This window comes from Leptonotus elevatus, chromosome 12, assembly GCF_054856555.1.
Source record: "Leptonotus elevatus isolate MCC_2025b chromosome 12, RoL_Lele_1.0, whole genome shotgun sequence".
NCBI classification, from domain to species: domain Eukaryota; kingdom Metazoa; phylum Chordata; class Actinopteri; order Syngnathiformes; family Syngnathidae; genus Leptonotus; species Leptonotus elevatus.
In genome coordinates, this window is record NC_141250.1 from 17,518,110 (window position 1) to 17,536,577 (window position 18,468).

Consider the following 18,468-nt stretch of genomic DNA (forward strand, 5'->3'; position numbering starts at 1 on the left):
ACTTTTTTTGTGTTTCTGGCAGACGCTCACTACTTTACGGCACTTCATTAGCTCTACCAGAGATGTTCTAAAGAGTAGATGACATATTCTATTCTGGTTTATTTATTTTAAAGGGGAAAAGCTTCTGCATGTTACACTTTTCAACATCTCTGGTAAAGCAACACAATATGAGATGCTTACTTTGCAGGGGGTGTAATTAATGTTGTGTAATTGTTCGAATTCAAATTATATTACGTTTTTTGATTCATCCAGCTAAACTGTTTTATTTAGACAGCCATTTTGTTCAAGGCGCTCACAAACTACAACTAGGATGCCAAAAACAGCCGCACCAATTGTAAACGAAAACGTCACTCGATGCGGAAGTCGTAGTCGCATGGTCGGTGAGTTTGACTTTCCAAGGATGAATTTTAATTGTTCTTCTCCGTTTTTCTTTTCTTTTAAACATGCGAATATAGTGTGTTTATTTCTCACTGAACGTTAACGATTTTTTTGGGGCGTTTAAGGTTTTCTGATGTAAGTAATTGTTGTTGTCATCACGTGAATACAGCGTTCAAGCCTGAGTGATTACCCAATTCAGTGTTGACTGAAGGAATTCTCTCATTTTTAACGTGACTGTAAGTGCTCTTTAACACGTTTGAGTTGGTTACGTTATACATATTACAAATAATTACATATTTGTGTATACATGTGCTTTGTCATCTAGGAACATTACATATTTGTGGGTGTGACCCACCTTATCACTGAGACATTGTGGTTAACACTGATACACATTCAAATGAGGTGAATTGTGAGCTGACGCCCAAGATAATGTTTCGGCTCCAGGGTGCGAGAGCCTGTTTTCGAAGGTTATTTCACAAGGTCCCAGTGACCCGTGATCAGGTCCTGGATCAGTTGCAGAGCTGCTCGGCCGAAGACCAGGTGTTTGACGTGGTGGGAAAGAACAAGACCAAGCTCAACGTGGATCACGTGAGCTTGGCCGTGAAGATGCTGTGGTACTTCCAGAAAGAGAAAACGGACTTGTTGAGAACAGTCCATCTCATCGAGAAACATCCGCAGTTCCTGACACTTCGGGTTCTGGCTGAAAACAAAATTGATCTCATGGATGACTTTATGTTGGTGGACTTACTGTATAGTTTCCTCAGGTGTGTGAAATGAACAATCAGTGTGAAAATATAAATATATGTACAGCTGGCGCAAATGCAACATGCTATTTTACTGCTTTTTTTAGGCTGAATGTGGCTCCTCATGACTCGCTTGTTCAGCACTTGGTTTCAGAGGCTTGGTTAAGATTAGACAAGTGAGTAATTTTTATTCACCATAGTGTCTTCATAGTTCCTGTCTCTCCTTTATTTGAGTTAAAAATCATAATTTTTGCATATTTGCAGACTTCCATTGCCATGCCTGTCTAAGTTCGCCATCTGCCTTACTGATCAGGAACTTCAACAAAGTACTCTGATGGGCCACATCACCAATATAGTGGATCAGAAATTGTCGTCCATCGATGATGCCAGGTTATATGCGAATGTCCAACATTCAAACAGCCCATATTGTGTATTTAACCTGTCTGGCGGTATTTTTCCCTGCAGGGTTCTAAGTACGTTACTCTGTAGCGTGTCACACCTCATGTCTCCTCATCTACGGGATGCCCTGATTAGCCGGGCGGACCACCTCATGGACAAAATGAATCCGTCTGACTATAACAACGTTCGCAGAGTGGTGCAATTCCTGCGCAACATTCAGTGCAGCCACAGGCCTCTCCTGGAGAAATGCAACCAGCTCCTCTTGTGCAACATTCCCACGCTGGACGCAGACAACATCAGCGTTCTCATGAGGCTGTATCAATCCCTGCAGTTTGACAACAACTGCGACTTCAGACTGGCTGTGAAACAACGGCTGACGGAACTCATCGATTCAAGCACGGACCGGGTTTCTTTCACCAAACTGTTTGCTGTGCTGGCGCCCATGGCTAGTCCAAAGATCAGAGACGGGTTTGTATTGTCATAAGTGGAAAAGGCACATATATTGGAATTTTTATTTATTTGTGTGCTTGTTTTGTTCCTTGTAGTTTGGAGAGCACAGCCCTCCTGTTGGCTGATGAGTTCAGTGCACAGCAGGCGTTGGCCATGGTTGAAACACTGGAAGAGATTCAGAGCAGGAATCTAAGCTTGATAAGCAAGTGAGTCCATATCATGCAGGGTTGTAATAGTTTTGAAATGTTCATTATAGTTAGTTTTTACAACAACAACAACAAAAATGCAGTTACTTTTAATTAGTTTTTAGAGCTGTTTTAGAGTAGCCATTTAACTCACCCTCAGCCATTTTCACTGAAGCAACCCCCTTCGCTCCCGGCTGTTTTACTGGACTTTGACAGATTTGACAAGGCCCACAGAATATTGTTCTATTGCTATAGAACATGAAACCTACCAAAATAAAGATTAGAGTCTCTTCTTTCATCAGTAAAAAAGTATATTTGCATCTGTTTCCGTTTTGCAGCAATTAGCATTAGAATATAGATAAGCTTCATCAATTTTCACATACCTGGTGAAAAACACTGTCATAAAGAGCTTGTCGCAACATGGCCCTGGCTGATTTCTTATATATCTGCTGGCCGTATTTTGTTCTTGTAATAACTACCATTGCTTTAAGTCACCTCGTCATGTCAGAAGCTGCTCTTGCATAAAAACAAACGTATAAATATGTTTTTGGGAGCGAAGGGCAAAGTATTAAAAAATCGTATTTGCACGTTTTGGGGTTTGAATTAGTTAATCAACGATAGCTCTCTTGACCATACTGGACTAGAATTGCTCAACTCTGCATTTCAAATCATGCAGTTTGGACACTGACTCCCATCACTCAACTGAATTGTATATTTATAGAGCACTTTTAAAACAAGCACTGCTGTTTTTTTTAAGATGGAACCCAGGGGCAGCAGATTTAATGAAAACAGCAGAGGCCCCAGAATTGAACCCTGTGGAACGCCATGTGTTCCGTTGTATCTGTACAATTCATATTGTACTTTTTTGTCCGACCACTTTATTATTATTATTTTTTTTAGGATTGTATCAGTAATCCAAAGAAACCTTGATGTCTACAAGCCAATGGAGGTTAGCAAAATCACACAAGCCCTTTATCTGTTGCATTATCAGAATCCAGAACTCTTCACCAATTTAAGAAATATTTTAGTCAGGTAAGTTAATATTCAATTGAATTAAAAAAACAAAACATCCACCTGTAAAGCCCCTTAAATATCCTTTTTACTCTTCAGATTCTTAGAGCGCAGCATGTTCCCCTACGAAGTGGCCATGTTGACCCGCGCCCTGTCCATGCTGCCTTCGCCGCGAATAGAAGAAGGCGTGATGTCGCGGCTGGACGCGATGGTGTCCCAGTGTAACCTCAACGACCTCAGCAGCATTTCCTTAGCCCTAGCCAAGTGGGTCCGCTACGAGCCGGCATACCGCCGCGACACCACCAACGGGTACTCACGGCTGCTACAGAGACTCAACCGCTGCGGCCGCGAGAGGCTGCAGATGGCGGACCGTCTGGACCTGCTACTTGAGGAGATCAGGTACATTAAAGGGGAGTGGTTCGAGGAAATGCTGCTGGAAGAGACTATGGCGACGCTGCAGAGGATGATGGACCAAATAAATTGGAGCAACATGCAGGTTCTGTTGCCCTTCATAACCAGGACAAATTATCTCTGCGCTCCCTTAATGGAGCGTATTGCAGACGTGGCCATTCGAGATATTGACAAGGTGATTTATAGGAGCAGTATGTTGGATTTTAGTAATATAGCATTTTCCCTTAAAATTGTATGAAATTAATGGCAATTTTCTAATGCCTTATTTATTCCTGACCATAAAATGGCCGCAAGAGTAACCGATACCTTGGAATAAGGCCTGGTATACTTGCCCATCCTTAATATACCGAAAAAGTCATTAATTTATTACGCTGTCATTGATTAAATGGTATAATCCTATAAAATCTGCGCTCATGTCGAACCCTCTACCCAGACAAAAAGCAAATGACTGCGGTTGAGTCATTTTCCCCAAATCTTCTTCAAATGTCTTAGAGCCATGTGTGATTGTGAGCAATAAATAAAAATGATAAAGTGAAAATATTTTCACTTTTTATTGTCTGAAAAACATCCAGACTTGTAATCTTGAGGCATCGTGCCATGAAGAAGCGGAGATATAAAACAATTATTTTGATTGCTGTATTTCCGTGCACTGAAAAATACACATAAAATAACTGAAAAACTAAGACGAAGCATAAAAAAAAAAAAGAATAATAAAGACTAATAAACCTGCTCTAAAAACTAATTAAACCTAACTGAATTTAAAAAAATAAAATGACAATAAAGACCTAAAATGAAAACATGAAGCGTACCAGAAACCTAATTTGTATTTAATTAGTTTTGAAGTTATTTTCAACACAAAATAACAGCCGACATACAGACTTTTATTATTGATATGTAAAAATAAATAAATATATATATCTGCCCGACAGCGACAATTGACAAAATGTGCCTGTAGCTTTACAAATAGTGCAGTACAGTGAACCTCTGCATATTCGCAAATACATCTACCAGTATTTTCAGAATAATAATAATAATGAATCTGACTTTCATGCAGGCAGCGTGGGATCAATTGAGCTTACTTTTTAAACGGTTGTTTCTCTCTTTTAAGATTCACCACTACGCAACATATGCCATCCTACTTCCCTTTTCTGTCCTCAATTATGATTCGGAAAAAGCAGACGAGCTGTACGATGTTTGCGTACAGCACTTTACTCCTCATATCGGTAAGTAAGAACTTTAGACTGAAAATGTAAGAAATCCCCAATAATCTATTACATCAATCAAAATGTTTCTATTAGAAATATGGATTTTTAAAATAATTTCTTGGTGAAAGGGTTCACATTTTTGTTTTTTTTATTACATTTTTGATCGAGTTAAGTATACATTTTATTACATTTTTTATTATTATTATATGGTGGTACAAGCATCTCTTCATGTCTTTTGATATTGATTAATGTATGTACATATTGCCCATGAAATTCTACGATATATACACGACCATCTAAGATCCCTCTATTGTAGGCCACCTTAAGTCAATTCCAGAATTAAGAATTTATTGTTTGTGTCTTTCTAGGCTCCTTTGACCCTCATGTACTGGTTTTGCTTGCCTACTCTTTGGCGGTAGCAGACTGTTTTCCCGAACAACTGGTCAAAGAAATCTTCAGCATTGATTTTCTCGGAAAGCTCGACACCCAGCTGGAAAGTAAGTGTACAACTACAGTATGTTAATAGTGAGACATAACTATAGTGAGCGTTTTTGGTACTACTACTACTGGTGTTACTAATGCACCACAGTAGTTTACCAGTAATGTTTAATTGTGTACTAGTAGGCCAAATGAAATAGTAGTGGAGAATTTTTTTTTTTTCAGACCCTACAATTAACTCATTCACTACCATTGACGGCTATAAACGTCAAAAATTCATTTGAACTATTTCTATTAGTTTAACAAGTTTTCCACTTTTGTAAACAATAGTATGAAAACCTAGATTTTTTTTATTGTACATTCAGAACAGATATGAAGTGAATGATTCATCGGGAGTTAACTAGTGAAGTCATGCGATTAATTACAATTAAAAACTTTAATCGCCTGACACCCCAAATTTTTTATAATCTTTTCTTTCTTTTTTTAAAATCCATTTACTGCCATTGATGGCTATAAACTTCAAAAATTCATTTTAAGTATTTCTATCAGTTTAACATTTTGTTTCCCTACTTTTGTTAACAAGAGTATAACAACCTAGAATTTTTTTATTTTACATTTAGAACAGATGTAAAATTTGTGATTGTGAGTTAACTAGTGAAGTCATGCGATTAATTACAATTTAAAAAAAATCGCCTCTTGCCTTTAATTTTTAATAATATAATAATAATTAATAATATATATATATTTTTTAAATTAATTTATGGCAGTAAATGAGTTAAGACAATCATTTGTCAAGTGCACTAAACAGTCTTAGTAGCAAGGCCAAAAAGCGAACTTAACTCGTACACAAACTACAGTACTTCCATACAGAAGCGATCGAGAAGTAGCGCACACTTCTTGAACGCAGCTCACGTGTTTGACATTTGTGACTGCACAGCGCTACCCTATGGACTAACCATGCGGACCCGATTCTGTCTCATGGAGCTCAATCGCGCCGTGTGCCTCGAGTGTCCCGAATTTCAGGTGCCGTGGTTCCACGAGCGCTACTGCCAGCAGCTGCAAAAGAAAGGTACGAGAAAGTTGACGGCTGTGGTGGAAAGTTGACGCTGTAAGTAATCCGTCAAATTTCTCTCCAGGGAATAGGTACATCAGTCCTGTGCAAAAGCAGATCCACAAAATTTTGGCTGAAGTGTTTGGTGGTTTGAACTTTGTCCGGGTTGCGGAGGTCACGCCATATTTTTATACTGTAGGTAAGTAATGTTTGGATTCCAAAAGGTTAAATATAATTTATTCTGGGATGCTGGTTGAGTTTTCCCAATAGGAAATAATGGAAATTGAATATGCTTGCTATCAAGAAAGGAGGAAGAGCAAGAAAGGGGATTTTTTTTCTCTTAAAAAGTCTGACTTGACTGCCAGTGTGTGGACCTTGACTTTAGAGTGCCTCATTGTAAGCCTTGGGTGTGCGCACATCATGGAGAGAAGGCGGAAGAGTAAAGGGGGGGGGGGGGGGGTGTCATCCAAACGAACAGCCTATGCCTAACGGGCTTGGTTGGCTGCTTTAGAGCGTCATGACAACCTGGTGGCTTAATATAACATTTAAGATCTTAAAACATTTTTTAATCACTCAAAGTTGGCAACTTTGTTCACACTCTTCCCTGTGCTGTGCCAAATATAGAAAACACATTTCTTTTCACTTTACGGGGACTTTGATTTGAAAGTCATGGACAGATAATAGTGAACAGCAAATATTTAACTAAACAACTATTGTTTAATTTATGTTAAGAGATTTGGCGGAAAAAAATGCTTTTAATATCTGTAAAAAGTGAAGAAAATGAATGAAAATGAAAAGAACAAATCCTTCTGGCAAGAAACATTAAGTACACACAATATTTGTTTTAGCGAGCCACAACAACTAGCCCCCAGAATTATTTTGTGTTATTGGAATGTAGAAACACTGCTCTAAAAATAGATTAACCACCAACAAAGAAACCTCATTGAACATTAAAAACAAAATTTTAGGATTGAGAAAGCCAAAAATGACCTGTGAATAGTGTTTGCTCTTTTCACCGAGTCGTCACACATTCCCCAGACTTCGAATGCCTTCTGGACAAGCAGCTACAGCCGTTGCCTTACAGCAAGCAGAGTACTCTGCAGATCTCGGACGAAGGAAAGATTCACTGGAGCTCGAGCTTGCTGGAGAACTTCAGGAACGATTTTCCACCTGGAGCACAGCGGTAGGAAACGACTGAATGATAAAGGCAACAATTTTTTTTATAACAATTTATTAGTTTCATTTGTTTTGCTACTGCTGTTACTTGTCACGCAGCATCGCTATCAACTTCCTTGATTTCAAGTCCTTCTGCAAAAACTCCCACCATATAAGAGGAGACGCCCTGATGAGGAAACGGCATCTGGAAATTTTGGGATATCGTGTTGTTCAGGTATGTGTATTTTTATTGACTGCTTTTAAACGTCAAGTAAAAAAATATTTTACATTTAAAAAATATTACCTTGGCTGTCAGCATTCACTCAAACGTTGTTGTGTTTCCAGATTCCTCACTTTGAATGGAACTCAATGGAGCTTTCAACACTGGATTCGTGGAAGGAATACCTCAAGAAAAAAATATTTACAGAGCTTTTGCCCTGAAGGCATTATTTATTGAAATGGCATTTATAAAATCAACACAGTTTCATCAAGTGCTTCTGTTTCATATTCATCATGAGTGTGACATGAATATTTGCTTTTCTAGAGTAAAATTTTGTTTTGTTTATTACAAGATGGAGCTTTTGATCTCTTTGTTCATGTTTTTCTCCATGGATGCTGGAGGCAAGATGATGGGAATTATGAACAGTTCCAAATATCAGTTACAGTAGTACAAAACCTTTAGGCTTCTCTGCTAGAAGGCCAAAAAAAAAAAAAAAAATCCTTACTAGAGCATCTGAACTTTATCTGGGCACTTTAAATGGTGGCATTTATTTTTCAATTGCATTGTATAAGTTATAGGTCACAATGGTGGGGAAAACAAGTTTAAAATGATTGTGGCATTTGAACAGGGGTGTGTAGACTTTTTATATCCACTCTACAGATAAGCAAATAGCGAATAGTAACGTATAGCATAAAAGTTTGTCAAAATTAAAAATCTATTGCTATAATGTATCAGCATATGAATATAAATTGAAATACGTTCTTGAGCTGTTACAATTTGGCCATGCGGGCTGCATTGAGGCGCATGGACGCACAGGAAGCTCCGGCCGCATAACGCATCTCTCGGATCATCCCCGTCCACTCCTTCTTGTCGTCGTCGTACCTGCAATGAGCCGGCACATTCTCAGAGTGCAGTCACGATAGAATGCGCCGTACAGCACTGCACAATCATATACGCAAGTCACATACTGCCAAATGTCCACGGCTTCAACCGGCTCGCACTCCTCGTTGTCATTCTGCACCATGGCGAAGCCTCCGATGGCGTACAAGAGTCCTCCACAGCTGACCAGGTTGATTGAACTTCTCTCCTGGGGGAAGTCTGTGAATGGTGACCACCTGCAATAAGACGTGCACACATCAAGGTGATCCCACTGTCCGCGCATGATGGAATTTATAACCTAAAACTACGCGTTCCACATACTTGTTGGTTGAAAAGTCGTACGCTTCACAGGCAGCAATGAGGCCTTCTTCATTGACTCCTCCAGCCACAATGATCCTTCCTTTGTGAACGACCGCCCCAAACATGGACCGAGGCGTCTTCATGGAGGACACCTCTTTCCACTCGGATCGCTTGTGGTTGTATGCGAACATCTTATTGGTGGGTTTGCTGTTTAAAGATCCGATTTTAATAGCAATACAATCCAAATATGGGAAAAAAATAAGTTCAACTTACTTATCATCCGTTTTCCCGCCAATACAATAAACCAGCCCGTTCTCAGAAACCGCACAATGTCCATGAATCCTCAGGGGCAATTTTTTTGCTTCAGTCCACTTCATCTTTCTAAAAGTGGCAGATTGAAGAAAGAATTAAAACACAAAACAAATCAGAACTCTTGACAGAGATAGCATGACTTACTCTGTGTCATAGCACATAACTGTGTCAAGGGACTCGTTGCTCTCCAAGTCTTTTCCCGCCACAGCGAAGATAAGATTGTCAAACTCGCCGATGGCGAACAAGCACCTGGGGGAGGGCATGGGGGGCAATGCAATCCAATCTCCAGCAAGATTGTCCATCTGGAAAGAGATTTTAAGAAGAAGCTGAACTCTGGATAAACCCTAGACTGGTTACAAGTCAAGTCAAAGGGAAGAGGTACGATGCATGTCACTAGAGACGCGTATCAAACCCAAACTACAAACTGCGAGTTTTACCTTTCATTGTGGGCCGGAAGATACAAGAGTTGGCAAATCCAAGTCTAGAAAGTAAAAAATCCTGCCACAGTTAGACTTTAGCCACAAGTCCTTCTACTCAAATGGCAGGTAATGGGTAGAAGCATATGTGGCTAAAGCCAAACTGTGGAAGGGTTTTTACTTTCTGGACCAGGACCACAGTTTGGCTTTAGACACAGGTGCTTCTAGACAACCTGCGTGGATAAAGCCAAAGTATGGCAGGGTTTTTACTTTCTAGACCTGTTACTGGACCAATTTGTCTTTAGCCACAGGTGCTTCTACTCAAATGGCTGGTAATGAGTAGAAGCATATGTGGCTAAAGCCAAACTGTGGCGAGGATTTTTACTTTCTGGACCAGGACTACAGTTTGGCTTTAGACACAGGTGCTTCTACTCAACCCCTGTTTATAAAGCCAGGGTTTTTACTAACTAGACCTGGAACTGGACCAGTTTGTCTTTAACCACAGGTGCTTCTACTCAAATGGCAGGTAATGGGTAGAAGCATATGTGGCTAAAGCCAAACTGTGGAAGGGTTTTTACTTTCTGGAAAAGGACCACAGTTTGGCTTTAGACACAGGTGCTTCTACTCAACCCCTGAGGATAAAGCCAGGGTTTTTACTAACTAGACCTGAAACGGGACCAGTTTGTCTTTAGCCACAGGTGCTTCTAATCTACCATCAGGTAGGCTATTAAGTAGAATCACCTGTGGCTAAAGCCAAATTGTGGCAGTGTTTTGACTTCCTGGACCTGGATTTGCCACCTCTGGAAGATACCTCCTGACTGAAAGATTACGAGCCATTTTCATAATGCCAGAGCCAATGCTCTTAGGATAAAAGACGGAAGATTATGGGCCCTTATCCTCCATGTTTTCTTGTTTGTTATCTAAGAAACCGTGAGGTTAAAGAGAACACTAGTTCTTGAATTACTCTGACATACCTTTTAAAAAACAATTTACAGTTGATAACACAGAGAGCCCGGAGCCAAGATTTAACCCAGAATCTCACCTGGAAGGCATACATGCTAACCACTAGTTCACCGGCCTAAGACTTCTTACTTCTAAGAAGGATAAATCCCTACCTGGTAGAAGTAACACTGCAGCAGGTTGTCTTTGTTGTCTTCATCTACAAACAGTCCTCCCAACACATAGAGGTTGTTCTTCTTGGACACCAGACTGACGTGGTTTCGGGGGATTTTCTCAGTCATGGCGGCCAAGAAACATTCATTTTCCTGGCCGTCGTAGGCCACCGCAGCTGTGTCGTTGATCATCAGCACCATGTCTTTAGCGAACATTCCATATCTCCGTGTATCGTTCAGGTAGCCGGGCAACTTGGCCTCCTCGCCTTCCGCATCGCCCTTTTTCTTCTCGGGCAACTTCCCCGCAAATGCTTCCTTGATCTCTTTGACTTTTTTGGCAATCTCCGGATCACTCTTGATGAGGTCGTCCTTTTCTACCTTTTCCTTGAAGTACTTCTCCGGCAGTAATCGGAAACGGATGCACTCGAAGGCCTCTGGTAAGGATTTGATGCGATTCTCCTTGTCTTTCCTGATCCATTTCATGAGGGTCTCAAACACCATCTCTTCTTTTTCCACATTCAGGGCGTCCGCTCCAATAAGAGCGAAGAGTTCGGGGGGAGCCAGTTCCAAAAAGTCCTCGTCCTTGGAGATGGTAATGAATCGATTGGCGATGTAATCTCGAGCTGCTATTGCCAGTCTGGGACAGTTGAGCATCAGCCCAAGTCTGAAGATGGCGAGGCAGTTCTTAGAGGTTAGCTTCTGCTGGAGAAAGTTCACACACACCGTGAACACCGAAGGGATCTGGAAGCGACTGGCAACCGCCATGACAATCTGCACGTTGTCATCACTGATGTCAATCTCTGCTGAGTACATGTAATTTACAATTGCCTCCATCACAGCGGGGTCCAGATCCTCCAAAACCACCTCCTTTTGGTCCACTTCCCTGCCATCTTCGGAGAAGTAAAGCTCCCGGAAGTAAGGGCTACATGCGGCCAGGATAAGCCGATGGCAGGGGATGCTCTTGTCACCCACCTTCAGGATGCAGTCCACCAACTTGTTTTCATTCAGGAGCTCTTTGAGTCCGTCCTGAAGTAAGGTGCTCTGAAAGAGGCGTAGATCTTCCTTCAACCCTCGAGAGTCCATGGTGGTCACGAATGAATCGGAAGAGCAGCAGCGTGAATATGACTGGCCACGGTGAAGGAGCACGGTTTTAAAGGTGGTCAGAACTGAGGCTGCAGTCGATTATAACTGTGCTCCTCTAAATTTAGCTTGGCGCCCCATCCAGGAAGAATTCAGCTTGGCCCTATCAGAGCCCACACACAGCTGTCATGGAGTAAAAACAACTGAGGAGCCTCGTCACCCTGGTGATTCGTAATCAGCATTGTTAGTGGCCCTCACACAAATAACCTATGAGCTTTTTCTCTACCCTAGCAAGCGCTGCAAAGTAATATTACTAATTTACTATACTTAGTTTTTTCAGTCAATACTTTTGTATTTTTTTGGACAACTTTTTATTTTTAAATGCATTACACAACGGGTGAAAACACTGACTACTATGTTGTAGGCCTACAGAATTGTGGTAATATAGTGTTAAACAGTTTTAACAATTTCAGTTTTCCTGATTAAAAAAAAAAAAAGGCACCCAATGACACACTTGTACGTCTGGCATTAGCCGCCCCTCCTTGGCTCACATCAGTGGTAATAATACAGCGCAATTGTGAGTTACATAGTTGATACTACCTGCAGAGATGGTAAATCCAGGTCCAGAAAGTAAAAACCCTGCCACAGCTTGGCATTAGCCACAGGTTTAGGTGTACCCGGGAACTTCTTTACCTCCTGGTTGAGTAGAAGCACCTTTACTTTCTGGGTCTGTATTTGACAAAATGTTTGTGTGAGTGTGGGCAGCAGAGGTATCAAATCCAGGACCAGGACTTTAGCCAATGGCTGAAAACAAACTGTGGCAGGTCTTAGCCAGTGGTAAACGGTTTAGCCAGTAGCTAAAGCCAAACTTTGGCAGGGTTTAGCCAGTGGCTAAAGCTAAACTGTGGCAGGGTTTTTTTTTACTTTCTGGACCAGGATTTACCATTTCTAATTACTAGACCCATTTCTACAACTACAGTTTGCTAGCTACAACCCGAAAATACTACTTCCAAGTGAGGAGGTGACAATGCGGACAAGTCTGTTGCGGTGAGGAGCCCTAGAAGCCTGTTAGCCATCGAGCTAGCAAGCATTGTTAACACCCTTCTCTGTGGTATATCAAATTTAGAATGCATTTATTTTTACTTTACCGGAACTGTTTTAACGACAACACAGATAGAAGAAGAAAGACATTTCCCATCCGTAGCCTTTATTTACGAAAAATGTGAGCTACAAGAACGATTTGTGACAATTTGTTACATCTTGTGCCAGCTTAAAAAACACCCGTTTCTGGCATTCAATGAATAGTACAGTATTATAATTTATCTTGTTTGTTCCTCAGTTCAGAGTGTTAGCAAAGTTATGGAAACACATTATTTCAATGGCATAAAAAGTTGAGCCAGTGCCAGGTAGCACTTGAAATGGCTTCTCAGTACAAACACGATGAAAGTTAATGAAGTCATCAAAATGGTAGGCCTATTGTATATAAGTGTAATAATTTTTTAATTGGGTTTTACTCAAGAACAGATTTTTTTTCTTCTATTAAACACATGCATATTTCTTCTTAAGTAGGGCCTACAGAGTGCAAGTACTTTTGCCACCTAAGTTAGAATTACAACAAAGTCAATGACACAGAAAATGATTTGGTCAGATTTGTTTTCGTACTTATTGGTCATGTTTGGCATTTTAGGGATATTAAGCCATAAATCAGTGACAGTGGTCACCAGTACACTAGCATGTAAGCACAGCACACTGAGTGAACAGCTGCTACTATAGGCGATGACACTTTGTCCTCTTTTAGCATTATTAAAATACTTGAGACCTGTGTTTAGACACCGTTTCTCTCACGTATATATAATGCATTAGCTATGAAACTAGAGTATACACACAGATAAACTGTACAAGATATGTATTTGCTTTAAAAACTTTTTTTTTTTAAATCTACATAATATAGACATATGCTCACAATAAATATATTTTGTATAAATCCACTATATAAAAAAAAAAACTATACAACTGTGTAAACCTGGTTTCTGTAATCATAACATCTATACATTAATAATACATAAATATAAAATATTTTAGTTCATGACTTCCCACAGTCCTTGAAGCGTAAATCCATCCCTCAGTTTTTCAATGGCGAGGCCAAGCTCCTCCGAAAAAACAGGCTCGCGGTCTTGTTGCTTGACAAAACAGAAGCATGTGATCAAAAATGTGTGACGTCACGCACCACAGCATATTAGTTATCATTAATTTCAAATTCATGTAAAATGAACTGTGGGGCATTACCTTGTTGCCATCAGCGAAGTATGCCTGTGGGCAAACAACAATTGATAAGTTTTTTGTTTTTTTAAAAGGAAGAACTATAGCTGAAAGATACAGTACAGAACTTATACATTTATAAATGAGATGTCTCACTTTCTGAAGACATATTAAATAGGTATACGTTTTTAGATTAAAAACAAACAGTGTGGCATTCTGCTTGCTAAATTATGAACCTACAGTTAGCTCATTTTGTTTTCCAACTATTCTTTCAGAACAGGTTGAATACATTTGTGTGGTCATGATGTTACATGTCAGTGGTCAGCAGCTATTCTTGGAGCTGGAACGCTAAACCACAGAGTCCCCGAGCAGGGGTGTCGAGAGTGACAAAAGCAAACAGCAGGACTCACAGTGAATGCATCCGTCTGCTCGTCCGGCTCGATTTCCACGTCATCGGGAGGCTGCTCCTGCGTCACTTCTTCCAATGGCAGCGGCTACAAGTATTGTTAGGACAAACATCACTGTGGCGACGAGCCAGGGTTATGATACGTTTGGATTTTTCATTATAGTGAGTTCTTATTTTATTTTTACTTTTGTTTTTTAAATTCAGTCCGTAGTATTAATTGTTTTTAGAGCGAATTTGTTAGTTTTTGTATTTATTTCTAAAAATGCTTCACTTTGTTATTAGTTTTAGTTTATATATATATATATATATATATATATATATATATATATATATATATATATATATATATATATATATATATATCTCTCTCGGAAAGCTTGCGTGAAATTGTTTGACAAAGATGAAAACGAAGGACATTTTTCCTATACTTGGTTAGTTAGCTAGTTAGTTATAGTTAGTTTTATACATGTAAAATTGTGTTCTTTAGTATAATTTTTTAAAAAGGACTTTTTTTTTTTTACTTTGTAAACAAAAATAATCTTATAATTTTACTTTCAGTTACTTTGTTAGTTTTCGTTAATGCTAATTTTGCAACAAGCCTAGGGAAACAGATACATTTTCATGTAAAGATGATAAAGAGTAAACAAATATATGGAGTTTGTTTTGAGTCGTTCAAGTTTAGTATACTGGTTCATCTCAATAAATTAGAAGATCATAGAACAGCTTTGTTTAGTAGTTAACGTCAAAAAGTGAAACTAGTTACTGATTCATGAAACGTTTTTTTAATTTGGATTGTTTCTTATATAATAATTAACCTCCTGAGATGGTGAAATTTGGGTTTTGAATACCTGTAAATTATATATATATATATATATATATATATATATATATATAAATCATGAATTATTTGCTTCCTGTATCTACTGAATCCATACATGAGTTTCACTTTTTTAAATGTAACTTCTGAAACAATTTCCCCCCACGATATTCCAATTAATTGAGACGCACCTGTATGTTTGCATACCTTTTCTTCCATTTCGTAGTCCACTCCAAATATGGGGTTGGTGGAGTATACCTTATGTAGCGAGTTGATTTCTTTAAGAGCATCTTGAAGCTTATCAACAGGGTCAATCTTAAACCCCAGCACGTAGCCCCCGCTCTACAAAAACCCAGTAGACATTTGTCATTTACAAGCATAAAAACAACTATAACTGTAAAGTATCATAAACTTACCTGGCGGGAACTCTCTATCACCAATGCCAAGCCAAATTTCGAATCTCTTATTCTGATGGACCACTTTAGGAGATGAAGATATAGAAATACGTGCATAAAACAGATTATTATTATCATTTATTATTACTAATCTGCAAATGAATAAAATTAGAGATCACTTATAATTATATTGTAACATGAAACAAGTAATTTAAATCAAACATACAATGTTTAAAATGATAAATGATACAGCAACTATATTATTTTTGCTATTCTCTGAGCAATATGATCGTACTTCTGTTAATTAAATCCAATATACGTACAATCTGGAGGTAAGGGATGCTGACATTGAAGCTCTCATTCATATTGGCATGCCATACAATCCGCACATTGGTGACAAAGAAGGTTCCCAGGTTCCCCTAGAAGACACAAAGGTACACATAATCAAAAAATATTAATCAACAAACATTTGAAACAAAATGATTCATCAGCATGGAATTCAATTCAGCATAGTGGTATAATTGCTCTTAATGTCAGTCAGCACCTGATCACTAGATAAATTCCAGACGCCGTTGATTTTGTCATAGACTTGCTCCCGAGGTAAAAGTCGCAGGTTTTTGTTTTGAATAAGCGCTGCTCGCAGTTTCAGGTCTCGGTACATTTTAGACGTCTCGTAGGCCCTGTGTCAATTAAACGCATGAAATATTACTGTAGTTCAGTATTTAGTGCAACTATGTTGAGCAGCTCCCTTTCTTTGTTACCTGTGCACAGCAATGACGGATGTAAAGAGGCGAGGACTTCCTGGAACCACATTGGTGAAGATGAACTCAAATCTCGTGTTGTTGGACTTGGTCAGGATGTACAGAGCTTCCGTTTGGCCTCGAAGTTTCTGGAAGAAAAGTGTTTAAGTTCATGACTTTGCTTGTTTATCTGGACGTAGGGCTGCTCCTTTCTTGCATTTCGGGGCATTTTGTACAATCAAAATAACTTCATTCTTTAAACGTTCACTTTTAACAGTGATTAACTTGTGTTTACACTGTGTGACAGTGAAACTTAAAACTGTTAAATTACTGCTTAAAAATGTGATAGTAGATAGTCAAAAGGTATACTTACTGAGTTTGCAGTTCTTGTTGTGATGTTAATGATGGAGTTGTATCCCACAGCTGAAAAACGAAATTAGAAATTGCACTTGTAATAGAGCAATCCAGTCCCCCTTTTTAAGCTAAGAGTAAGTGCAACAAAAATAAAATGTACCCATCTCCAAGTAAAACCATTGAATGAAAACAATCAAAATGCTTGACTATTAATTAAACACGACATTGCTGATTACTAATAGCTTTGTTTACTCACACAAATTCACTCTGGACAAGGCCAAAGAATGCCAAATAATTCTCAGATTTGTCACCAAGAGTCGTCCTATGGTGGGGGGGAGAAAAATCTTTAGATAGATATCATGTACTTAATACTTGGCCAGCCAAACACAAGTTGTCCTCATAGTCTTAACACAAAAACTACCTCGATCGCCATTATTTCCCTTCGTGTCTTCGATTGAGTCCAGGCAATCTATCAGCACTTCACCAGGGCGAGTTTTCATCTGCCTGTGGGCAAAATTTATAGTGATGTTTACGTGTATTGTGTATGATAAGCAAGCAGGGCCATAAATAAATGCGAGGTAAATATACGATATCGCAAGGCAAGGCTGTACCTCGCTTATAGCTAATCAGCAAAGCTAACAAGTGTAACTTACTGTGCGGTTATGTCGAAACGAACATCTCTGTCCTCCCACAGAGCATCTAAAACGGATGCCATTGTTGAAAAATTGTCAGACGAGCGTATTTATTTTTTTATTATAATTGTTGATAAGACCGTAGCGGTTACTGGTTAAGTAGCAGATTTACGAAACTGAGAAGCTTCTACTGAGCTACAATCTCCATGGTGACAGACGGCAAGTTTGAGGGGACAAATTAAGTGACTTCAGCTACAGAAATTAGACGAGTGAAAATAATTGTTACAGATTCAAAAAAATAATAATCTATTAAACAAGCATATAGTGCATTTAATCGGTTTAGTGTAAATTTTACTTCACACGCTGGGGTGACGTCAGCAAGGGGGAGTACTAATGTACTAAACACTACATATTTGCTAAATTCTTACCTGCTGTTGAAAACATTGACAAGCAACAAGCATTAGTCGTTGTAACATTATTTATAACCAATTAGATGTACGTAGAGTATATTTTCTTTTCCCCAAATATCAACATTCCGTTTTGCTTGAAGACTAATACAAAGTGGTAAATTACGATGCTCATCTGCGACTTCACTGCTGCTATTTGCTTTATTTGCCACTTCAGTACTACTGTTTGACTTGCATTGTCCTTCAAGGGCCTTGACATACTGTGTTTTAAGGAATAAGAGTGCTAATGTATGAAAATGGCACTCTATAATATTGAGACTCAATTTAGACGTAATAATGACATAATATATATATATATATTTTTTAATGTTTTTTTTTTTTTAAGTGCCTGTGGGTATTTGCATATTATCTGCCTACATATGTTGCTCCACACATGTAGGCAATTGTGTTCAAATATCTTTTTTTCTTCTCTCTCTTAAAGAGCTCAGTATTGTTCATTCGGAAATGTCATCATCATTGCTCTTTTTTTTATTTTGTATTATTATTATTTATATATATATATATATATATTTTGTATGTGGGTGAGTACGTGTACGTGCGTGCGTGTGTTCAAATATCTGTTGCTTCAAGGGTTATATATGCAATAGTGATGGTATTTGTTAGCCTGTCTATGGCGTTGTTTGTTAGCATTAAGCTAAATGGACTTTACTAAG

At 38.9% G+C, this 18,468-nt stretch overlaps 3 protein-coding genes across 6 annotated transcripts; 1 reads left to right on the forward strand and 2 right to left on the reverse strand.

The window, feature by feature from the left end:
* Positions 1–118: 118 nt before the first annotated feature.
* On the forward strand, positions 119–7,966 carry fastkd1 (FAST kinase domains 1). Of its 4 annotated transcripts, none has more exons than XM_086090929.1 (16): positions 119–380; positions 548–614; positions 704–1,142; positions 1,229–1,297; positions 1,386–1,511; positions 1,587–1,988; positions 2,066–2,176; positions 3,056–3,187; positions 3,266–3,752; positions 4,686–4,800; positions 5,151–5,279; positions 6,158–6,289; positions 6,357–6,470; positions 7,310–7,454; positions 7,547–7,661; positions 7,772–7,966. In XM_086090929.1, the coding sequence occupies exons 3-16, from the start codon at positions 808–810 to the stop codon at positions 7,865–7,867; spliced, it is 2,508 nt and encodes an 835-aa protein (XP_085947055.1). In that variant the 5' UTR covers positions 119–380; positions 548–614; positions 704–807; the 3' UTR covers positions 7,868–7,966. The 4 variants fall into 4 exon arrangements, with proteins under 4 accessions (XP_085947055.1, XP_085947053.1, XP_085947056.1 ...); XM_086090928.1 differs by having other exon boundaries at positions 365–380; positions 504–614; XM_086090927.1 differs by having other exon boundaries at positions 119–614.
* Positions 7,853–11,872, reverse strand: klhl41a (kelch-like family member 41a). Its single transcript, XM_086090931.1, has 6 exons — positions 10,669–11,872; positions 9,282–9,439; positions 9,099–9,206; positions 8,847–9,032; positions 8,615–8,761; positions 7,853–8,528 (listed from the first exon to the last, which is right to left on the reverse strand). The coding sequence occupies exons 1-6, from the start codon at positions 11,746–11,748 to the stop codon at positions 8,417–8,419; spliced, it is 1,791 nt and encodes a 596-aa protein (XP_085947057.1). The 5' UTR covers positions 11,749–11,872; the 3' UTR covers positions 7,853–8,416.
* A 1,185-nt stretch (positions 11,873–13,057) lies between these two features.
* On the reverse strand, positions 13,058–17,549 carry bbs5 (Bardet-Biedl syndrome 5). The gene is made up of 12 exons (XM_086090932.1): positions 17,370–17,549; positions 17,138–17,220; positions 16,973–17,038; positions 16,736–16,785; positions 16,384–16,511; positions 16,167–16,302; positions 15,946–16,041; positions 15,644–15,706; positions 15,435–15,569; positions 14,415–14,498; positions 14,032–14,055; positions 13,058–13,925 (listed from the first exon to the last, which is right to left on the reverse strand). The coding sequence occupies exons 1-12, from the start codon at positions 17,429–17,431 to the stop codon at positions 13,824–13,826; spliced, it is 1,029 nt and encodes a 342-aa protein (XP_085947058.1). The 5' UTR covers positions 17,432–17,549; the 3' UTR covers positions 13,058–13,823.
* Positions 17,550–18,468: the final 919 nt, after the last annotated feature.

Coding starts and splice junctions, on each gene's coding strand:
- fastkd1 (XM_086090927.1), top strand. CDS start 808: ATGTTTCGGCTCCAGGGTGCGAGAGCCTGTTTTCGAAGGTTATTTCAC. Junction 1,298..1,385: donor GCTTGGTTAAGATTAGACAA/GTGAGTAATTTT, acceptor GCATATTTGCAG/ACTTCCATTGCCATGCCTGT. Junction 2,177..3,055: donor AATCTAAGCTTGATAAGCAA/GTGAGTCCATAT, acceptor TATTTTTTTTAG/GATTGTATCAGTAATCCAAA.
- klhl41a (XM_086090931.1), bottom strand. CDS start 11,748: ATGGACTCTCGAGGGTTGAAGGAAGATCTACGCCTCTTTCAGAGCACC. Junction 9,440..10,668: donor TGCAGTGTTACTTCTACCAG/GTAGGGATTTAT, acceptor ATCTCTTTCCAG/ATGGACAATCTTGCTGGAGA. Junction 9,207..9,281: donor GTTATGTGCTATGACACAGA/GTAAGTCATGCT, acceptor TGCCACTTTTAG/AAAGATGAAGTGGACTGAAG.
- bbs5 (XM_086090932.1), bottom strand. CDS start 17,431: ATGGCATCCGTTTTAGATGCTCTGTGGGAGGACAGAGATGTTCGTTTC. Junction 17,039..17,137: donor GGGAAATAATGGCGATCGAG/GTAGTTTTTGTG, acceptor CCCCCACCATAG/GACGACTCTTGGTGACAAAT. Junction 14,499..15,434: donor ACTACGAAATGGAAGAAAAG/GTATGCAAACAT, acceptor CAATACTTGTAG/CCGCTGCCATTGGAAGAAGT.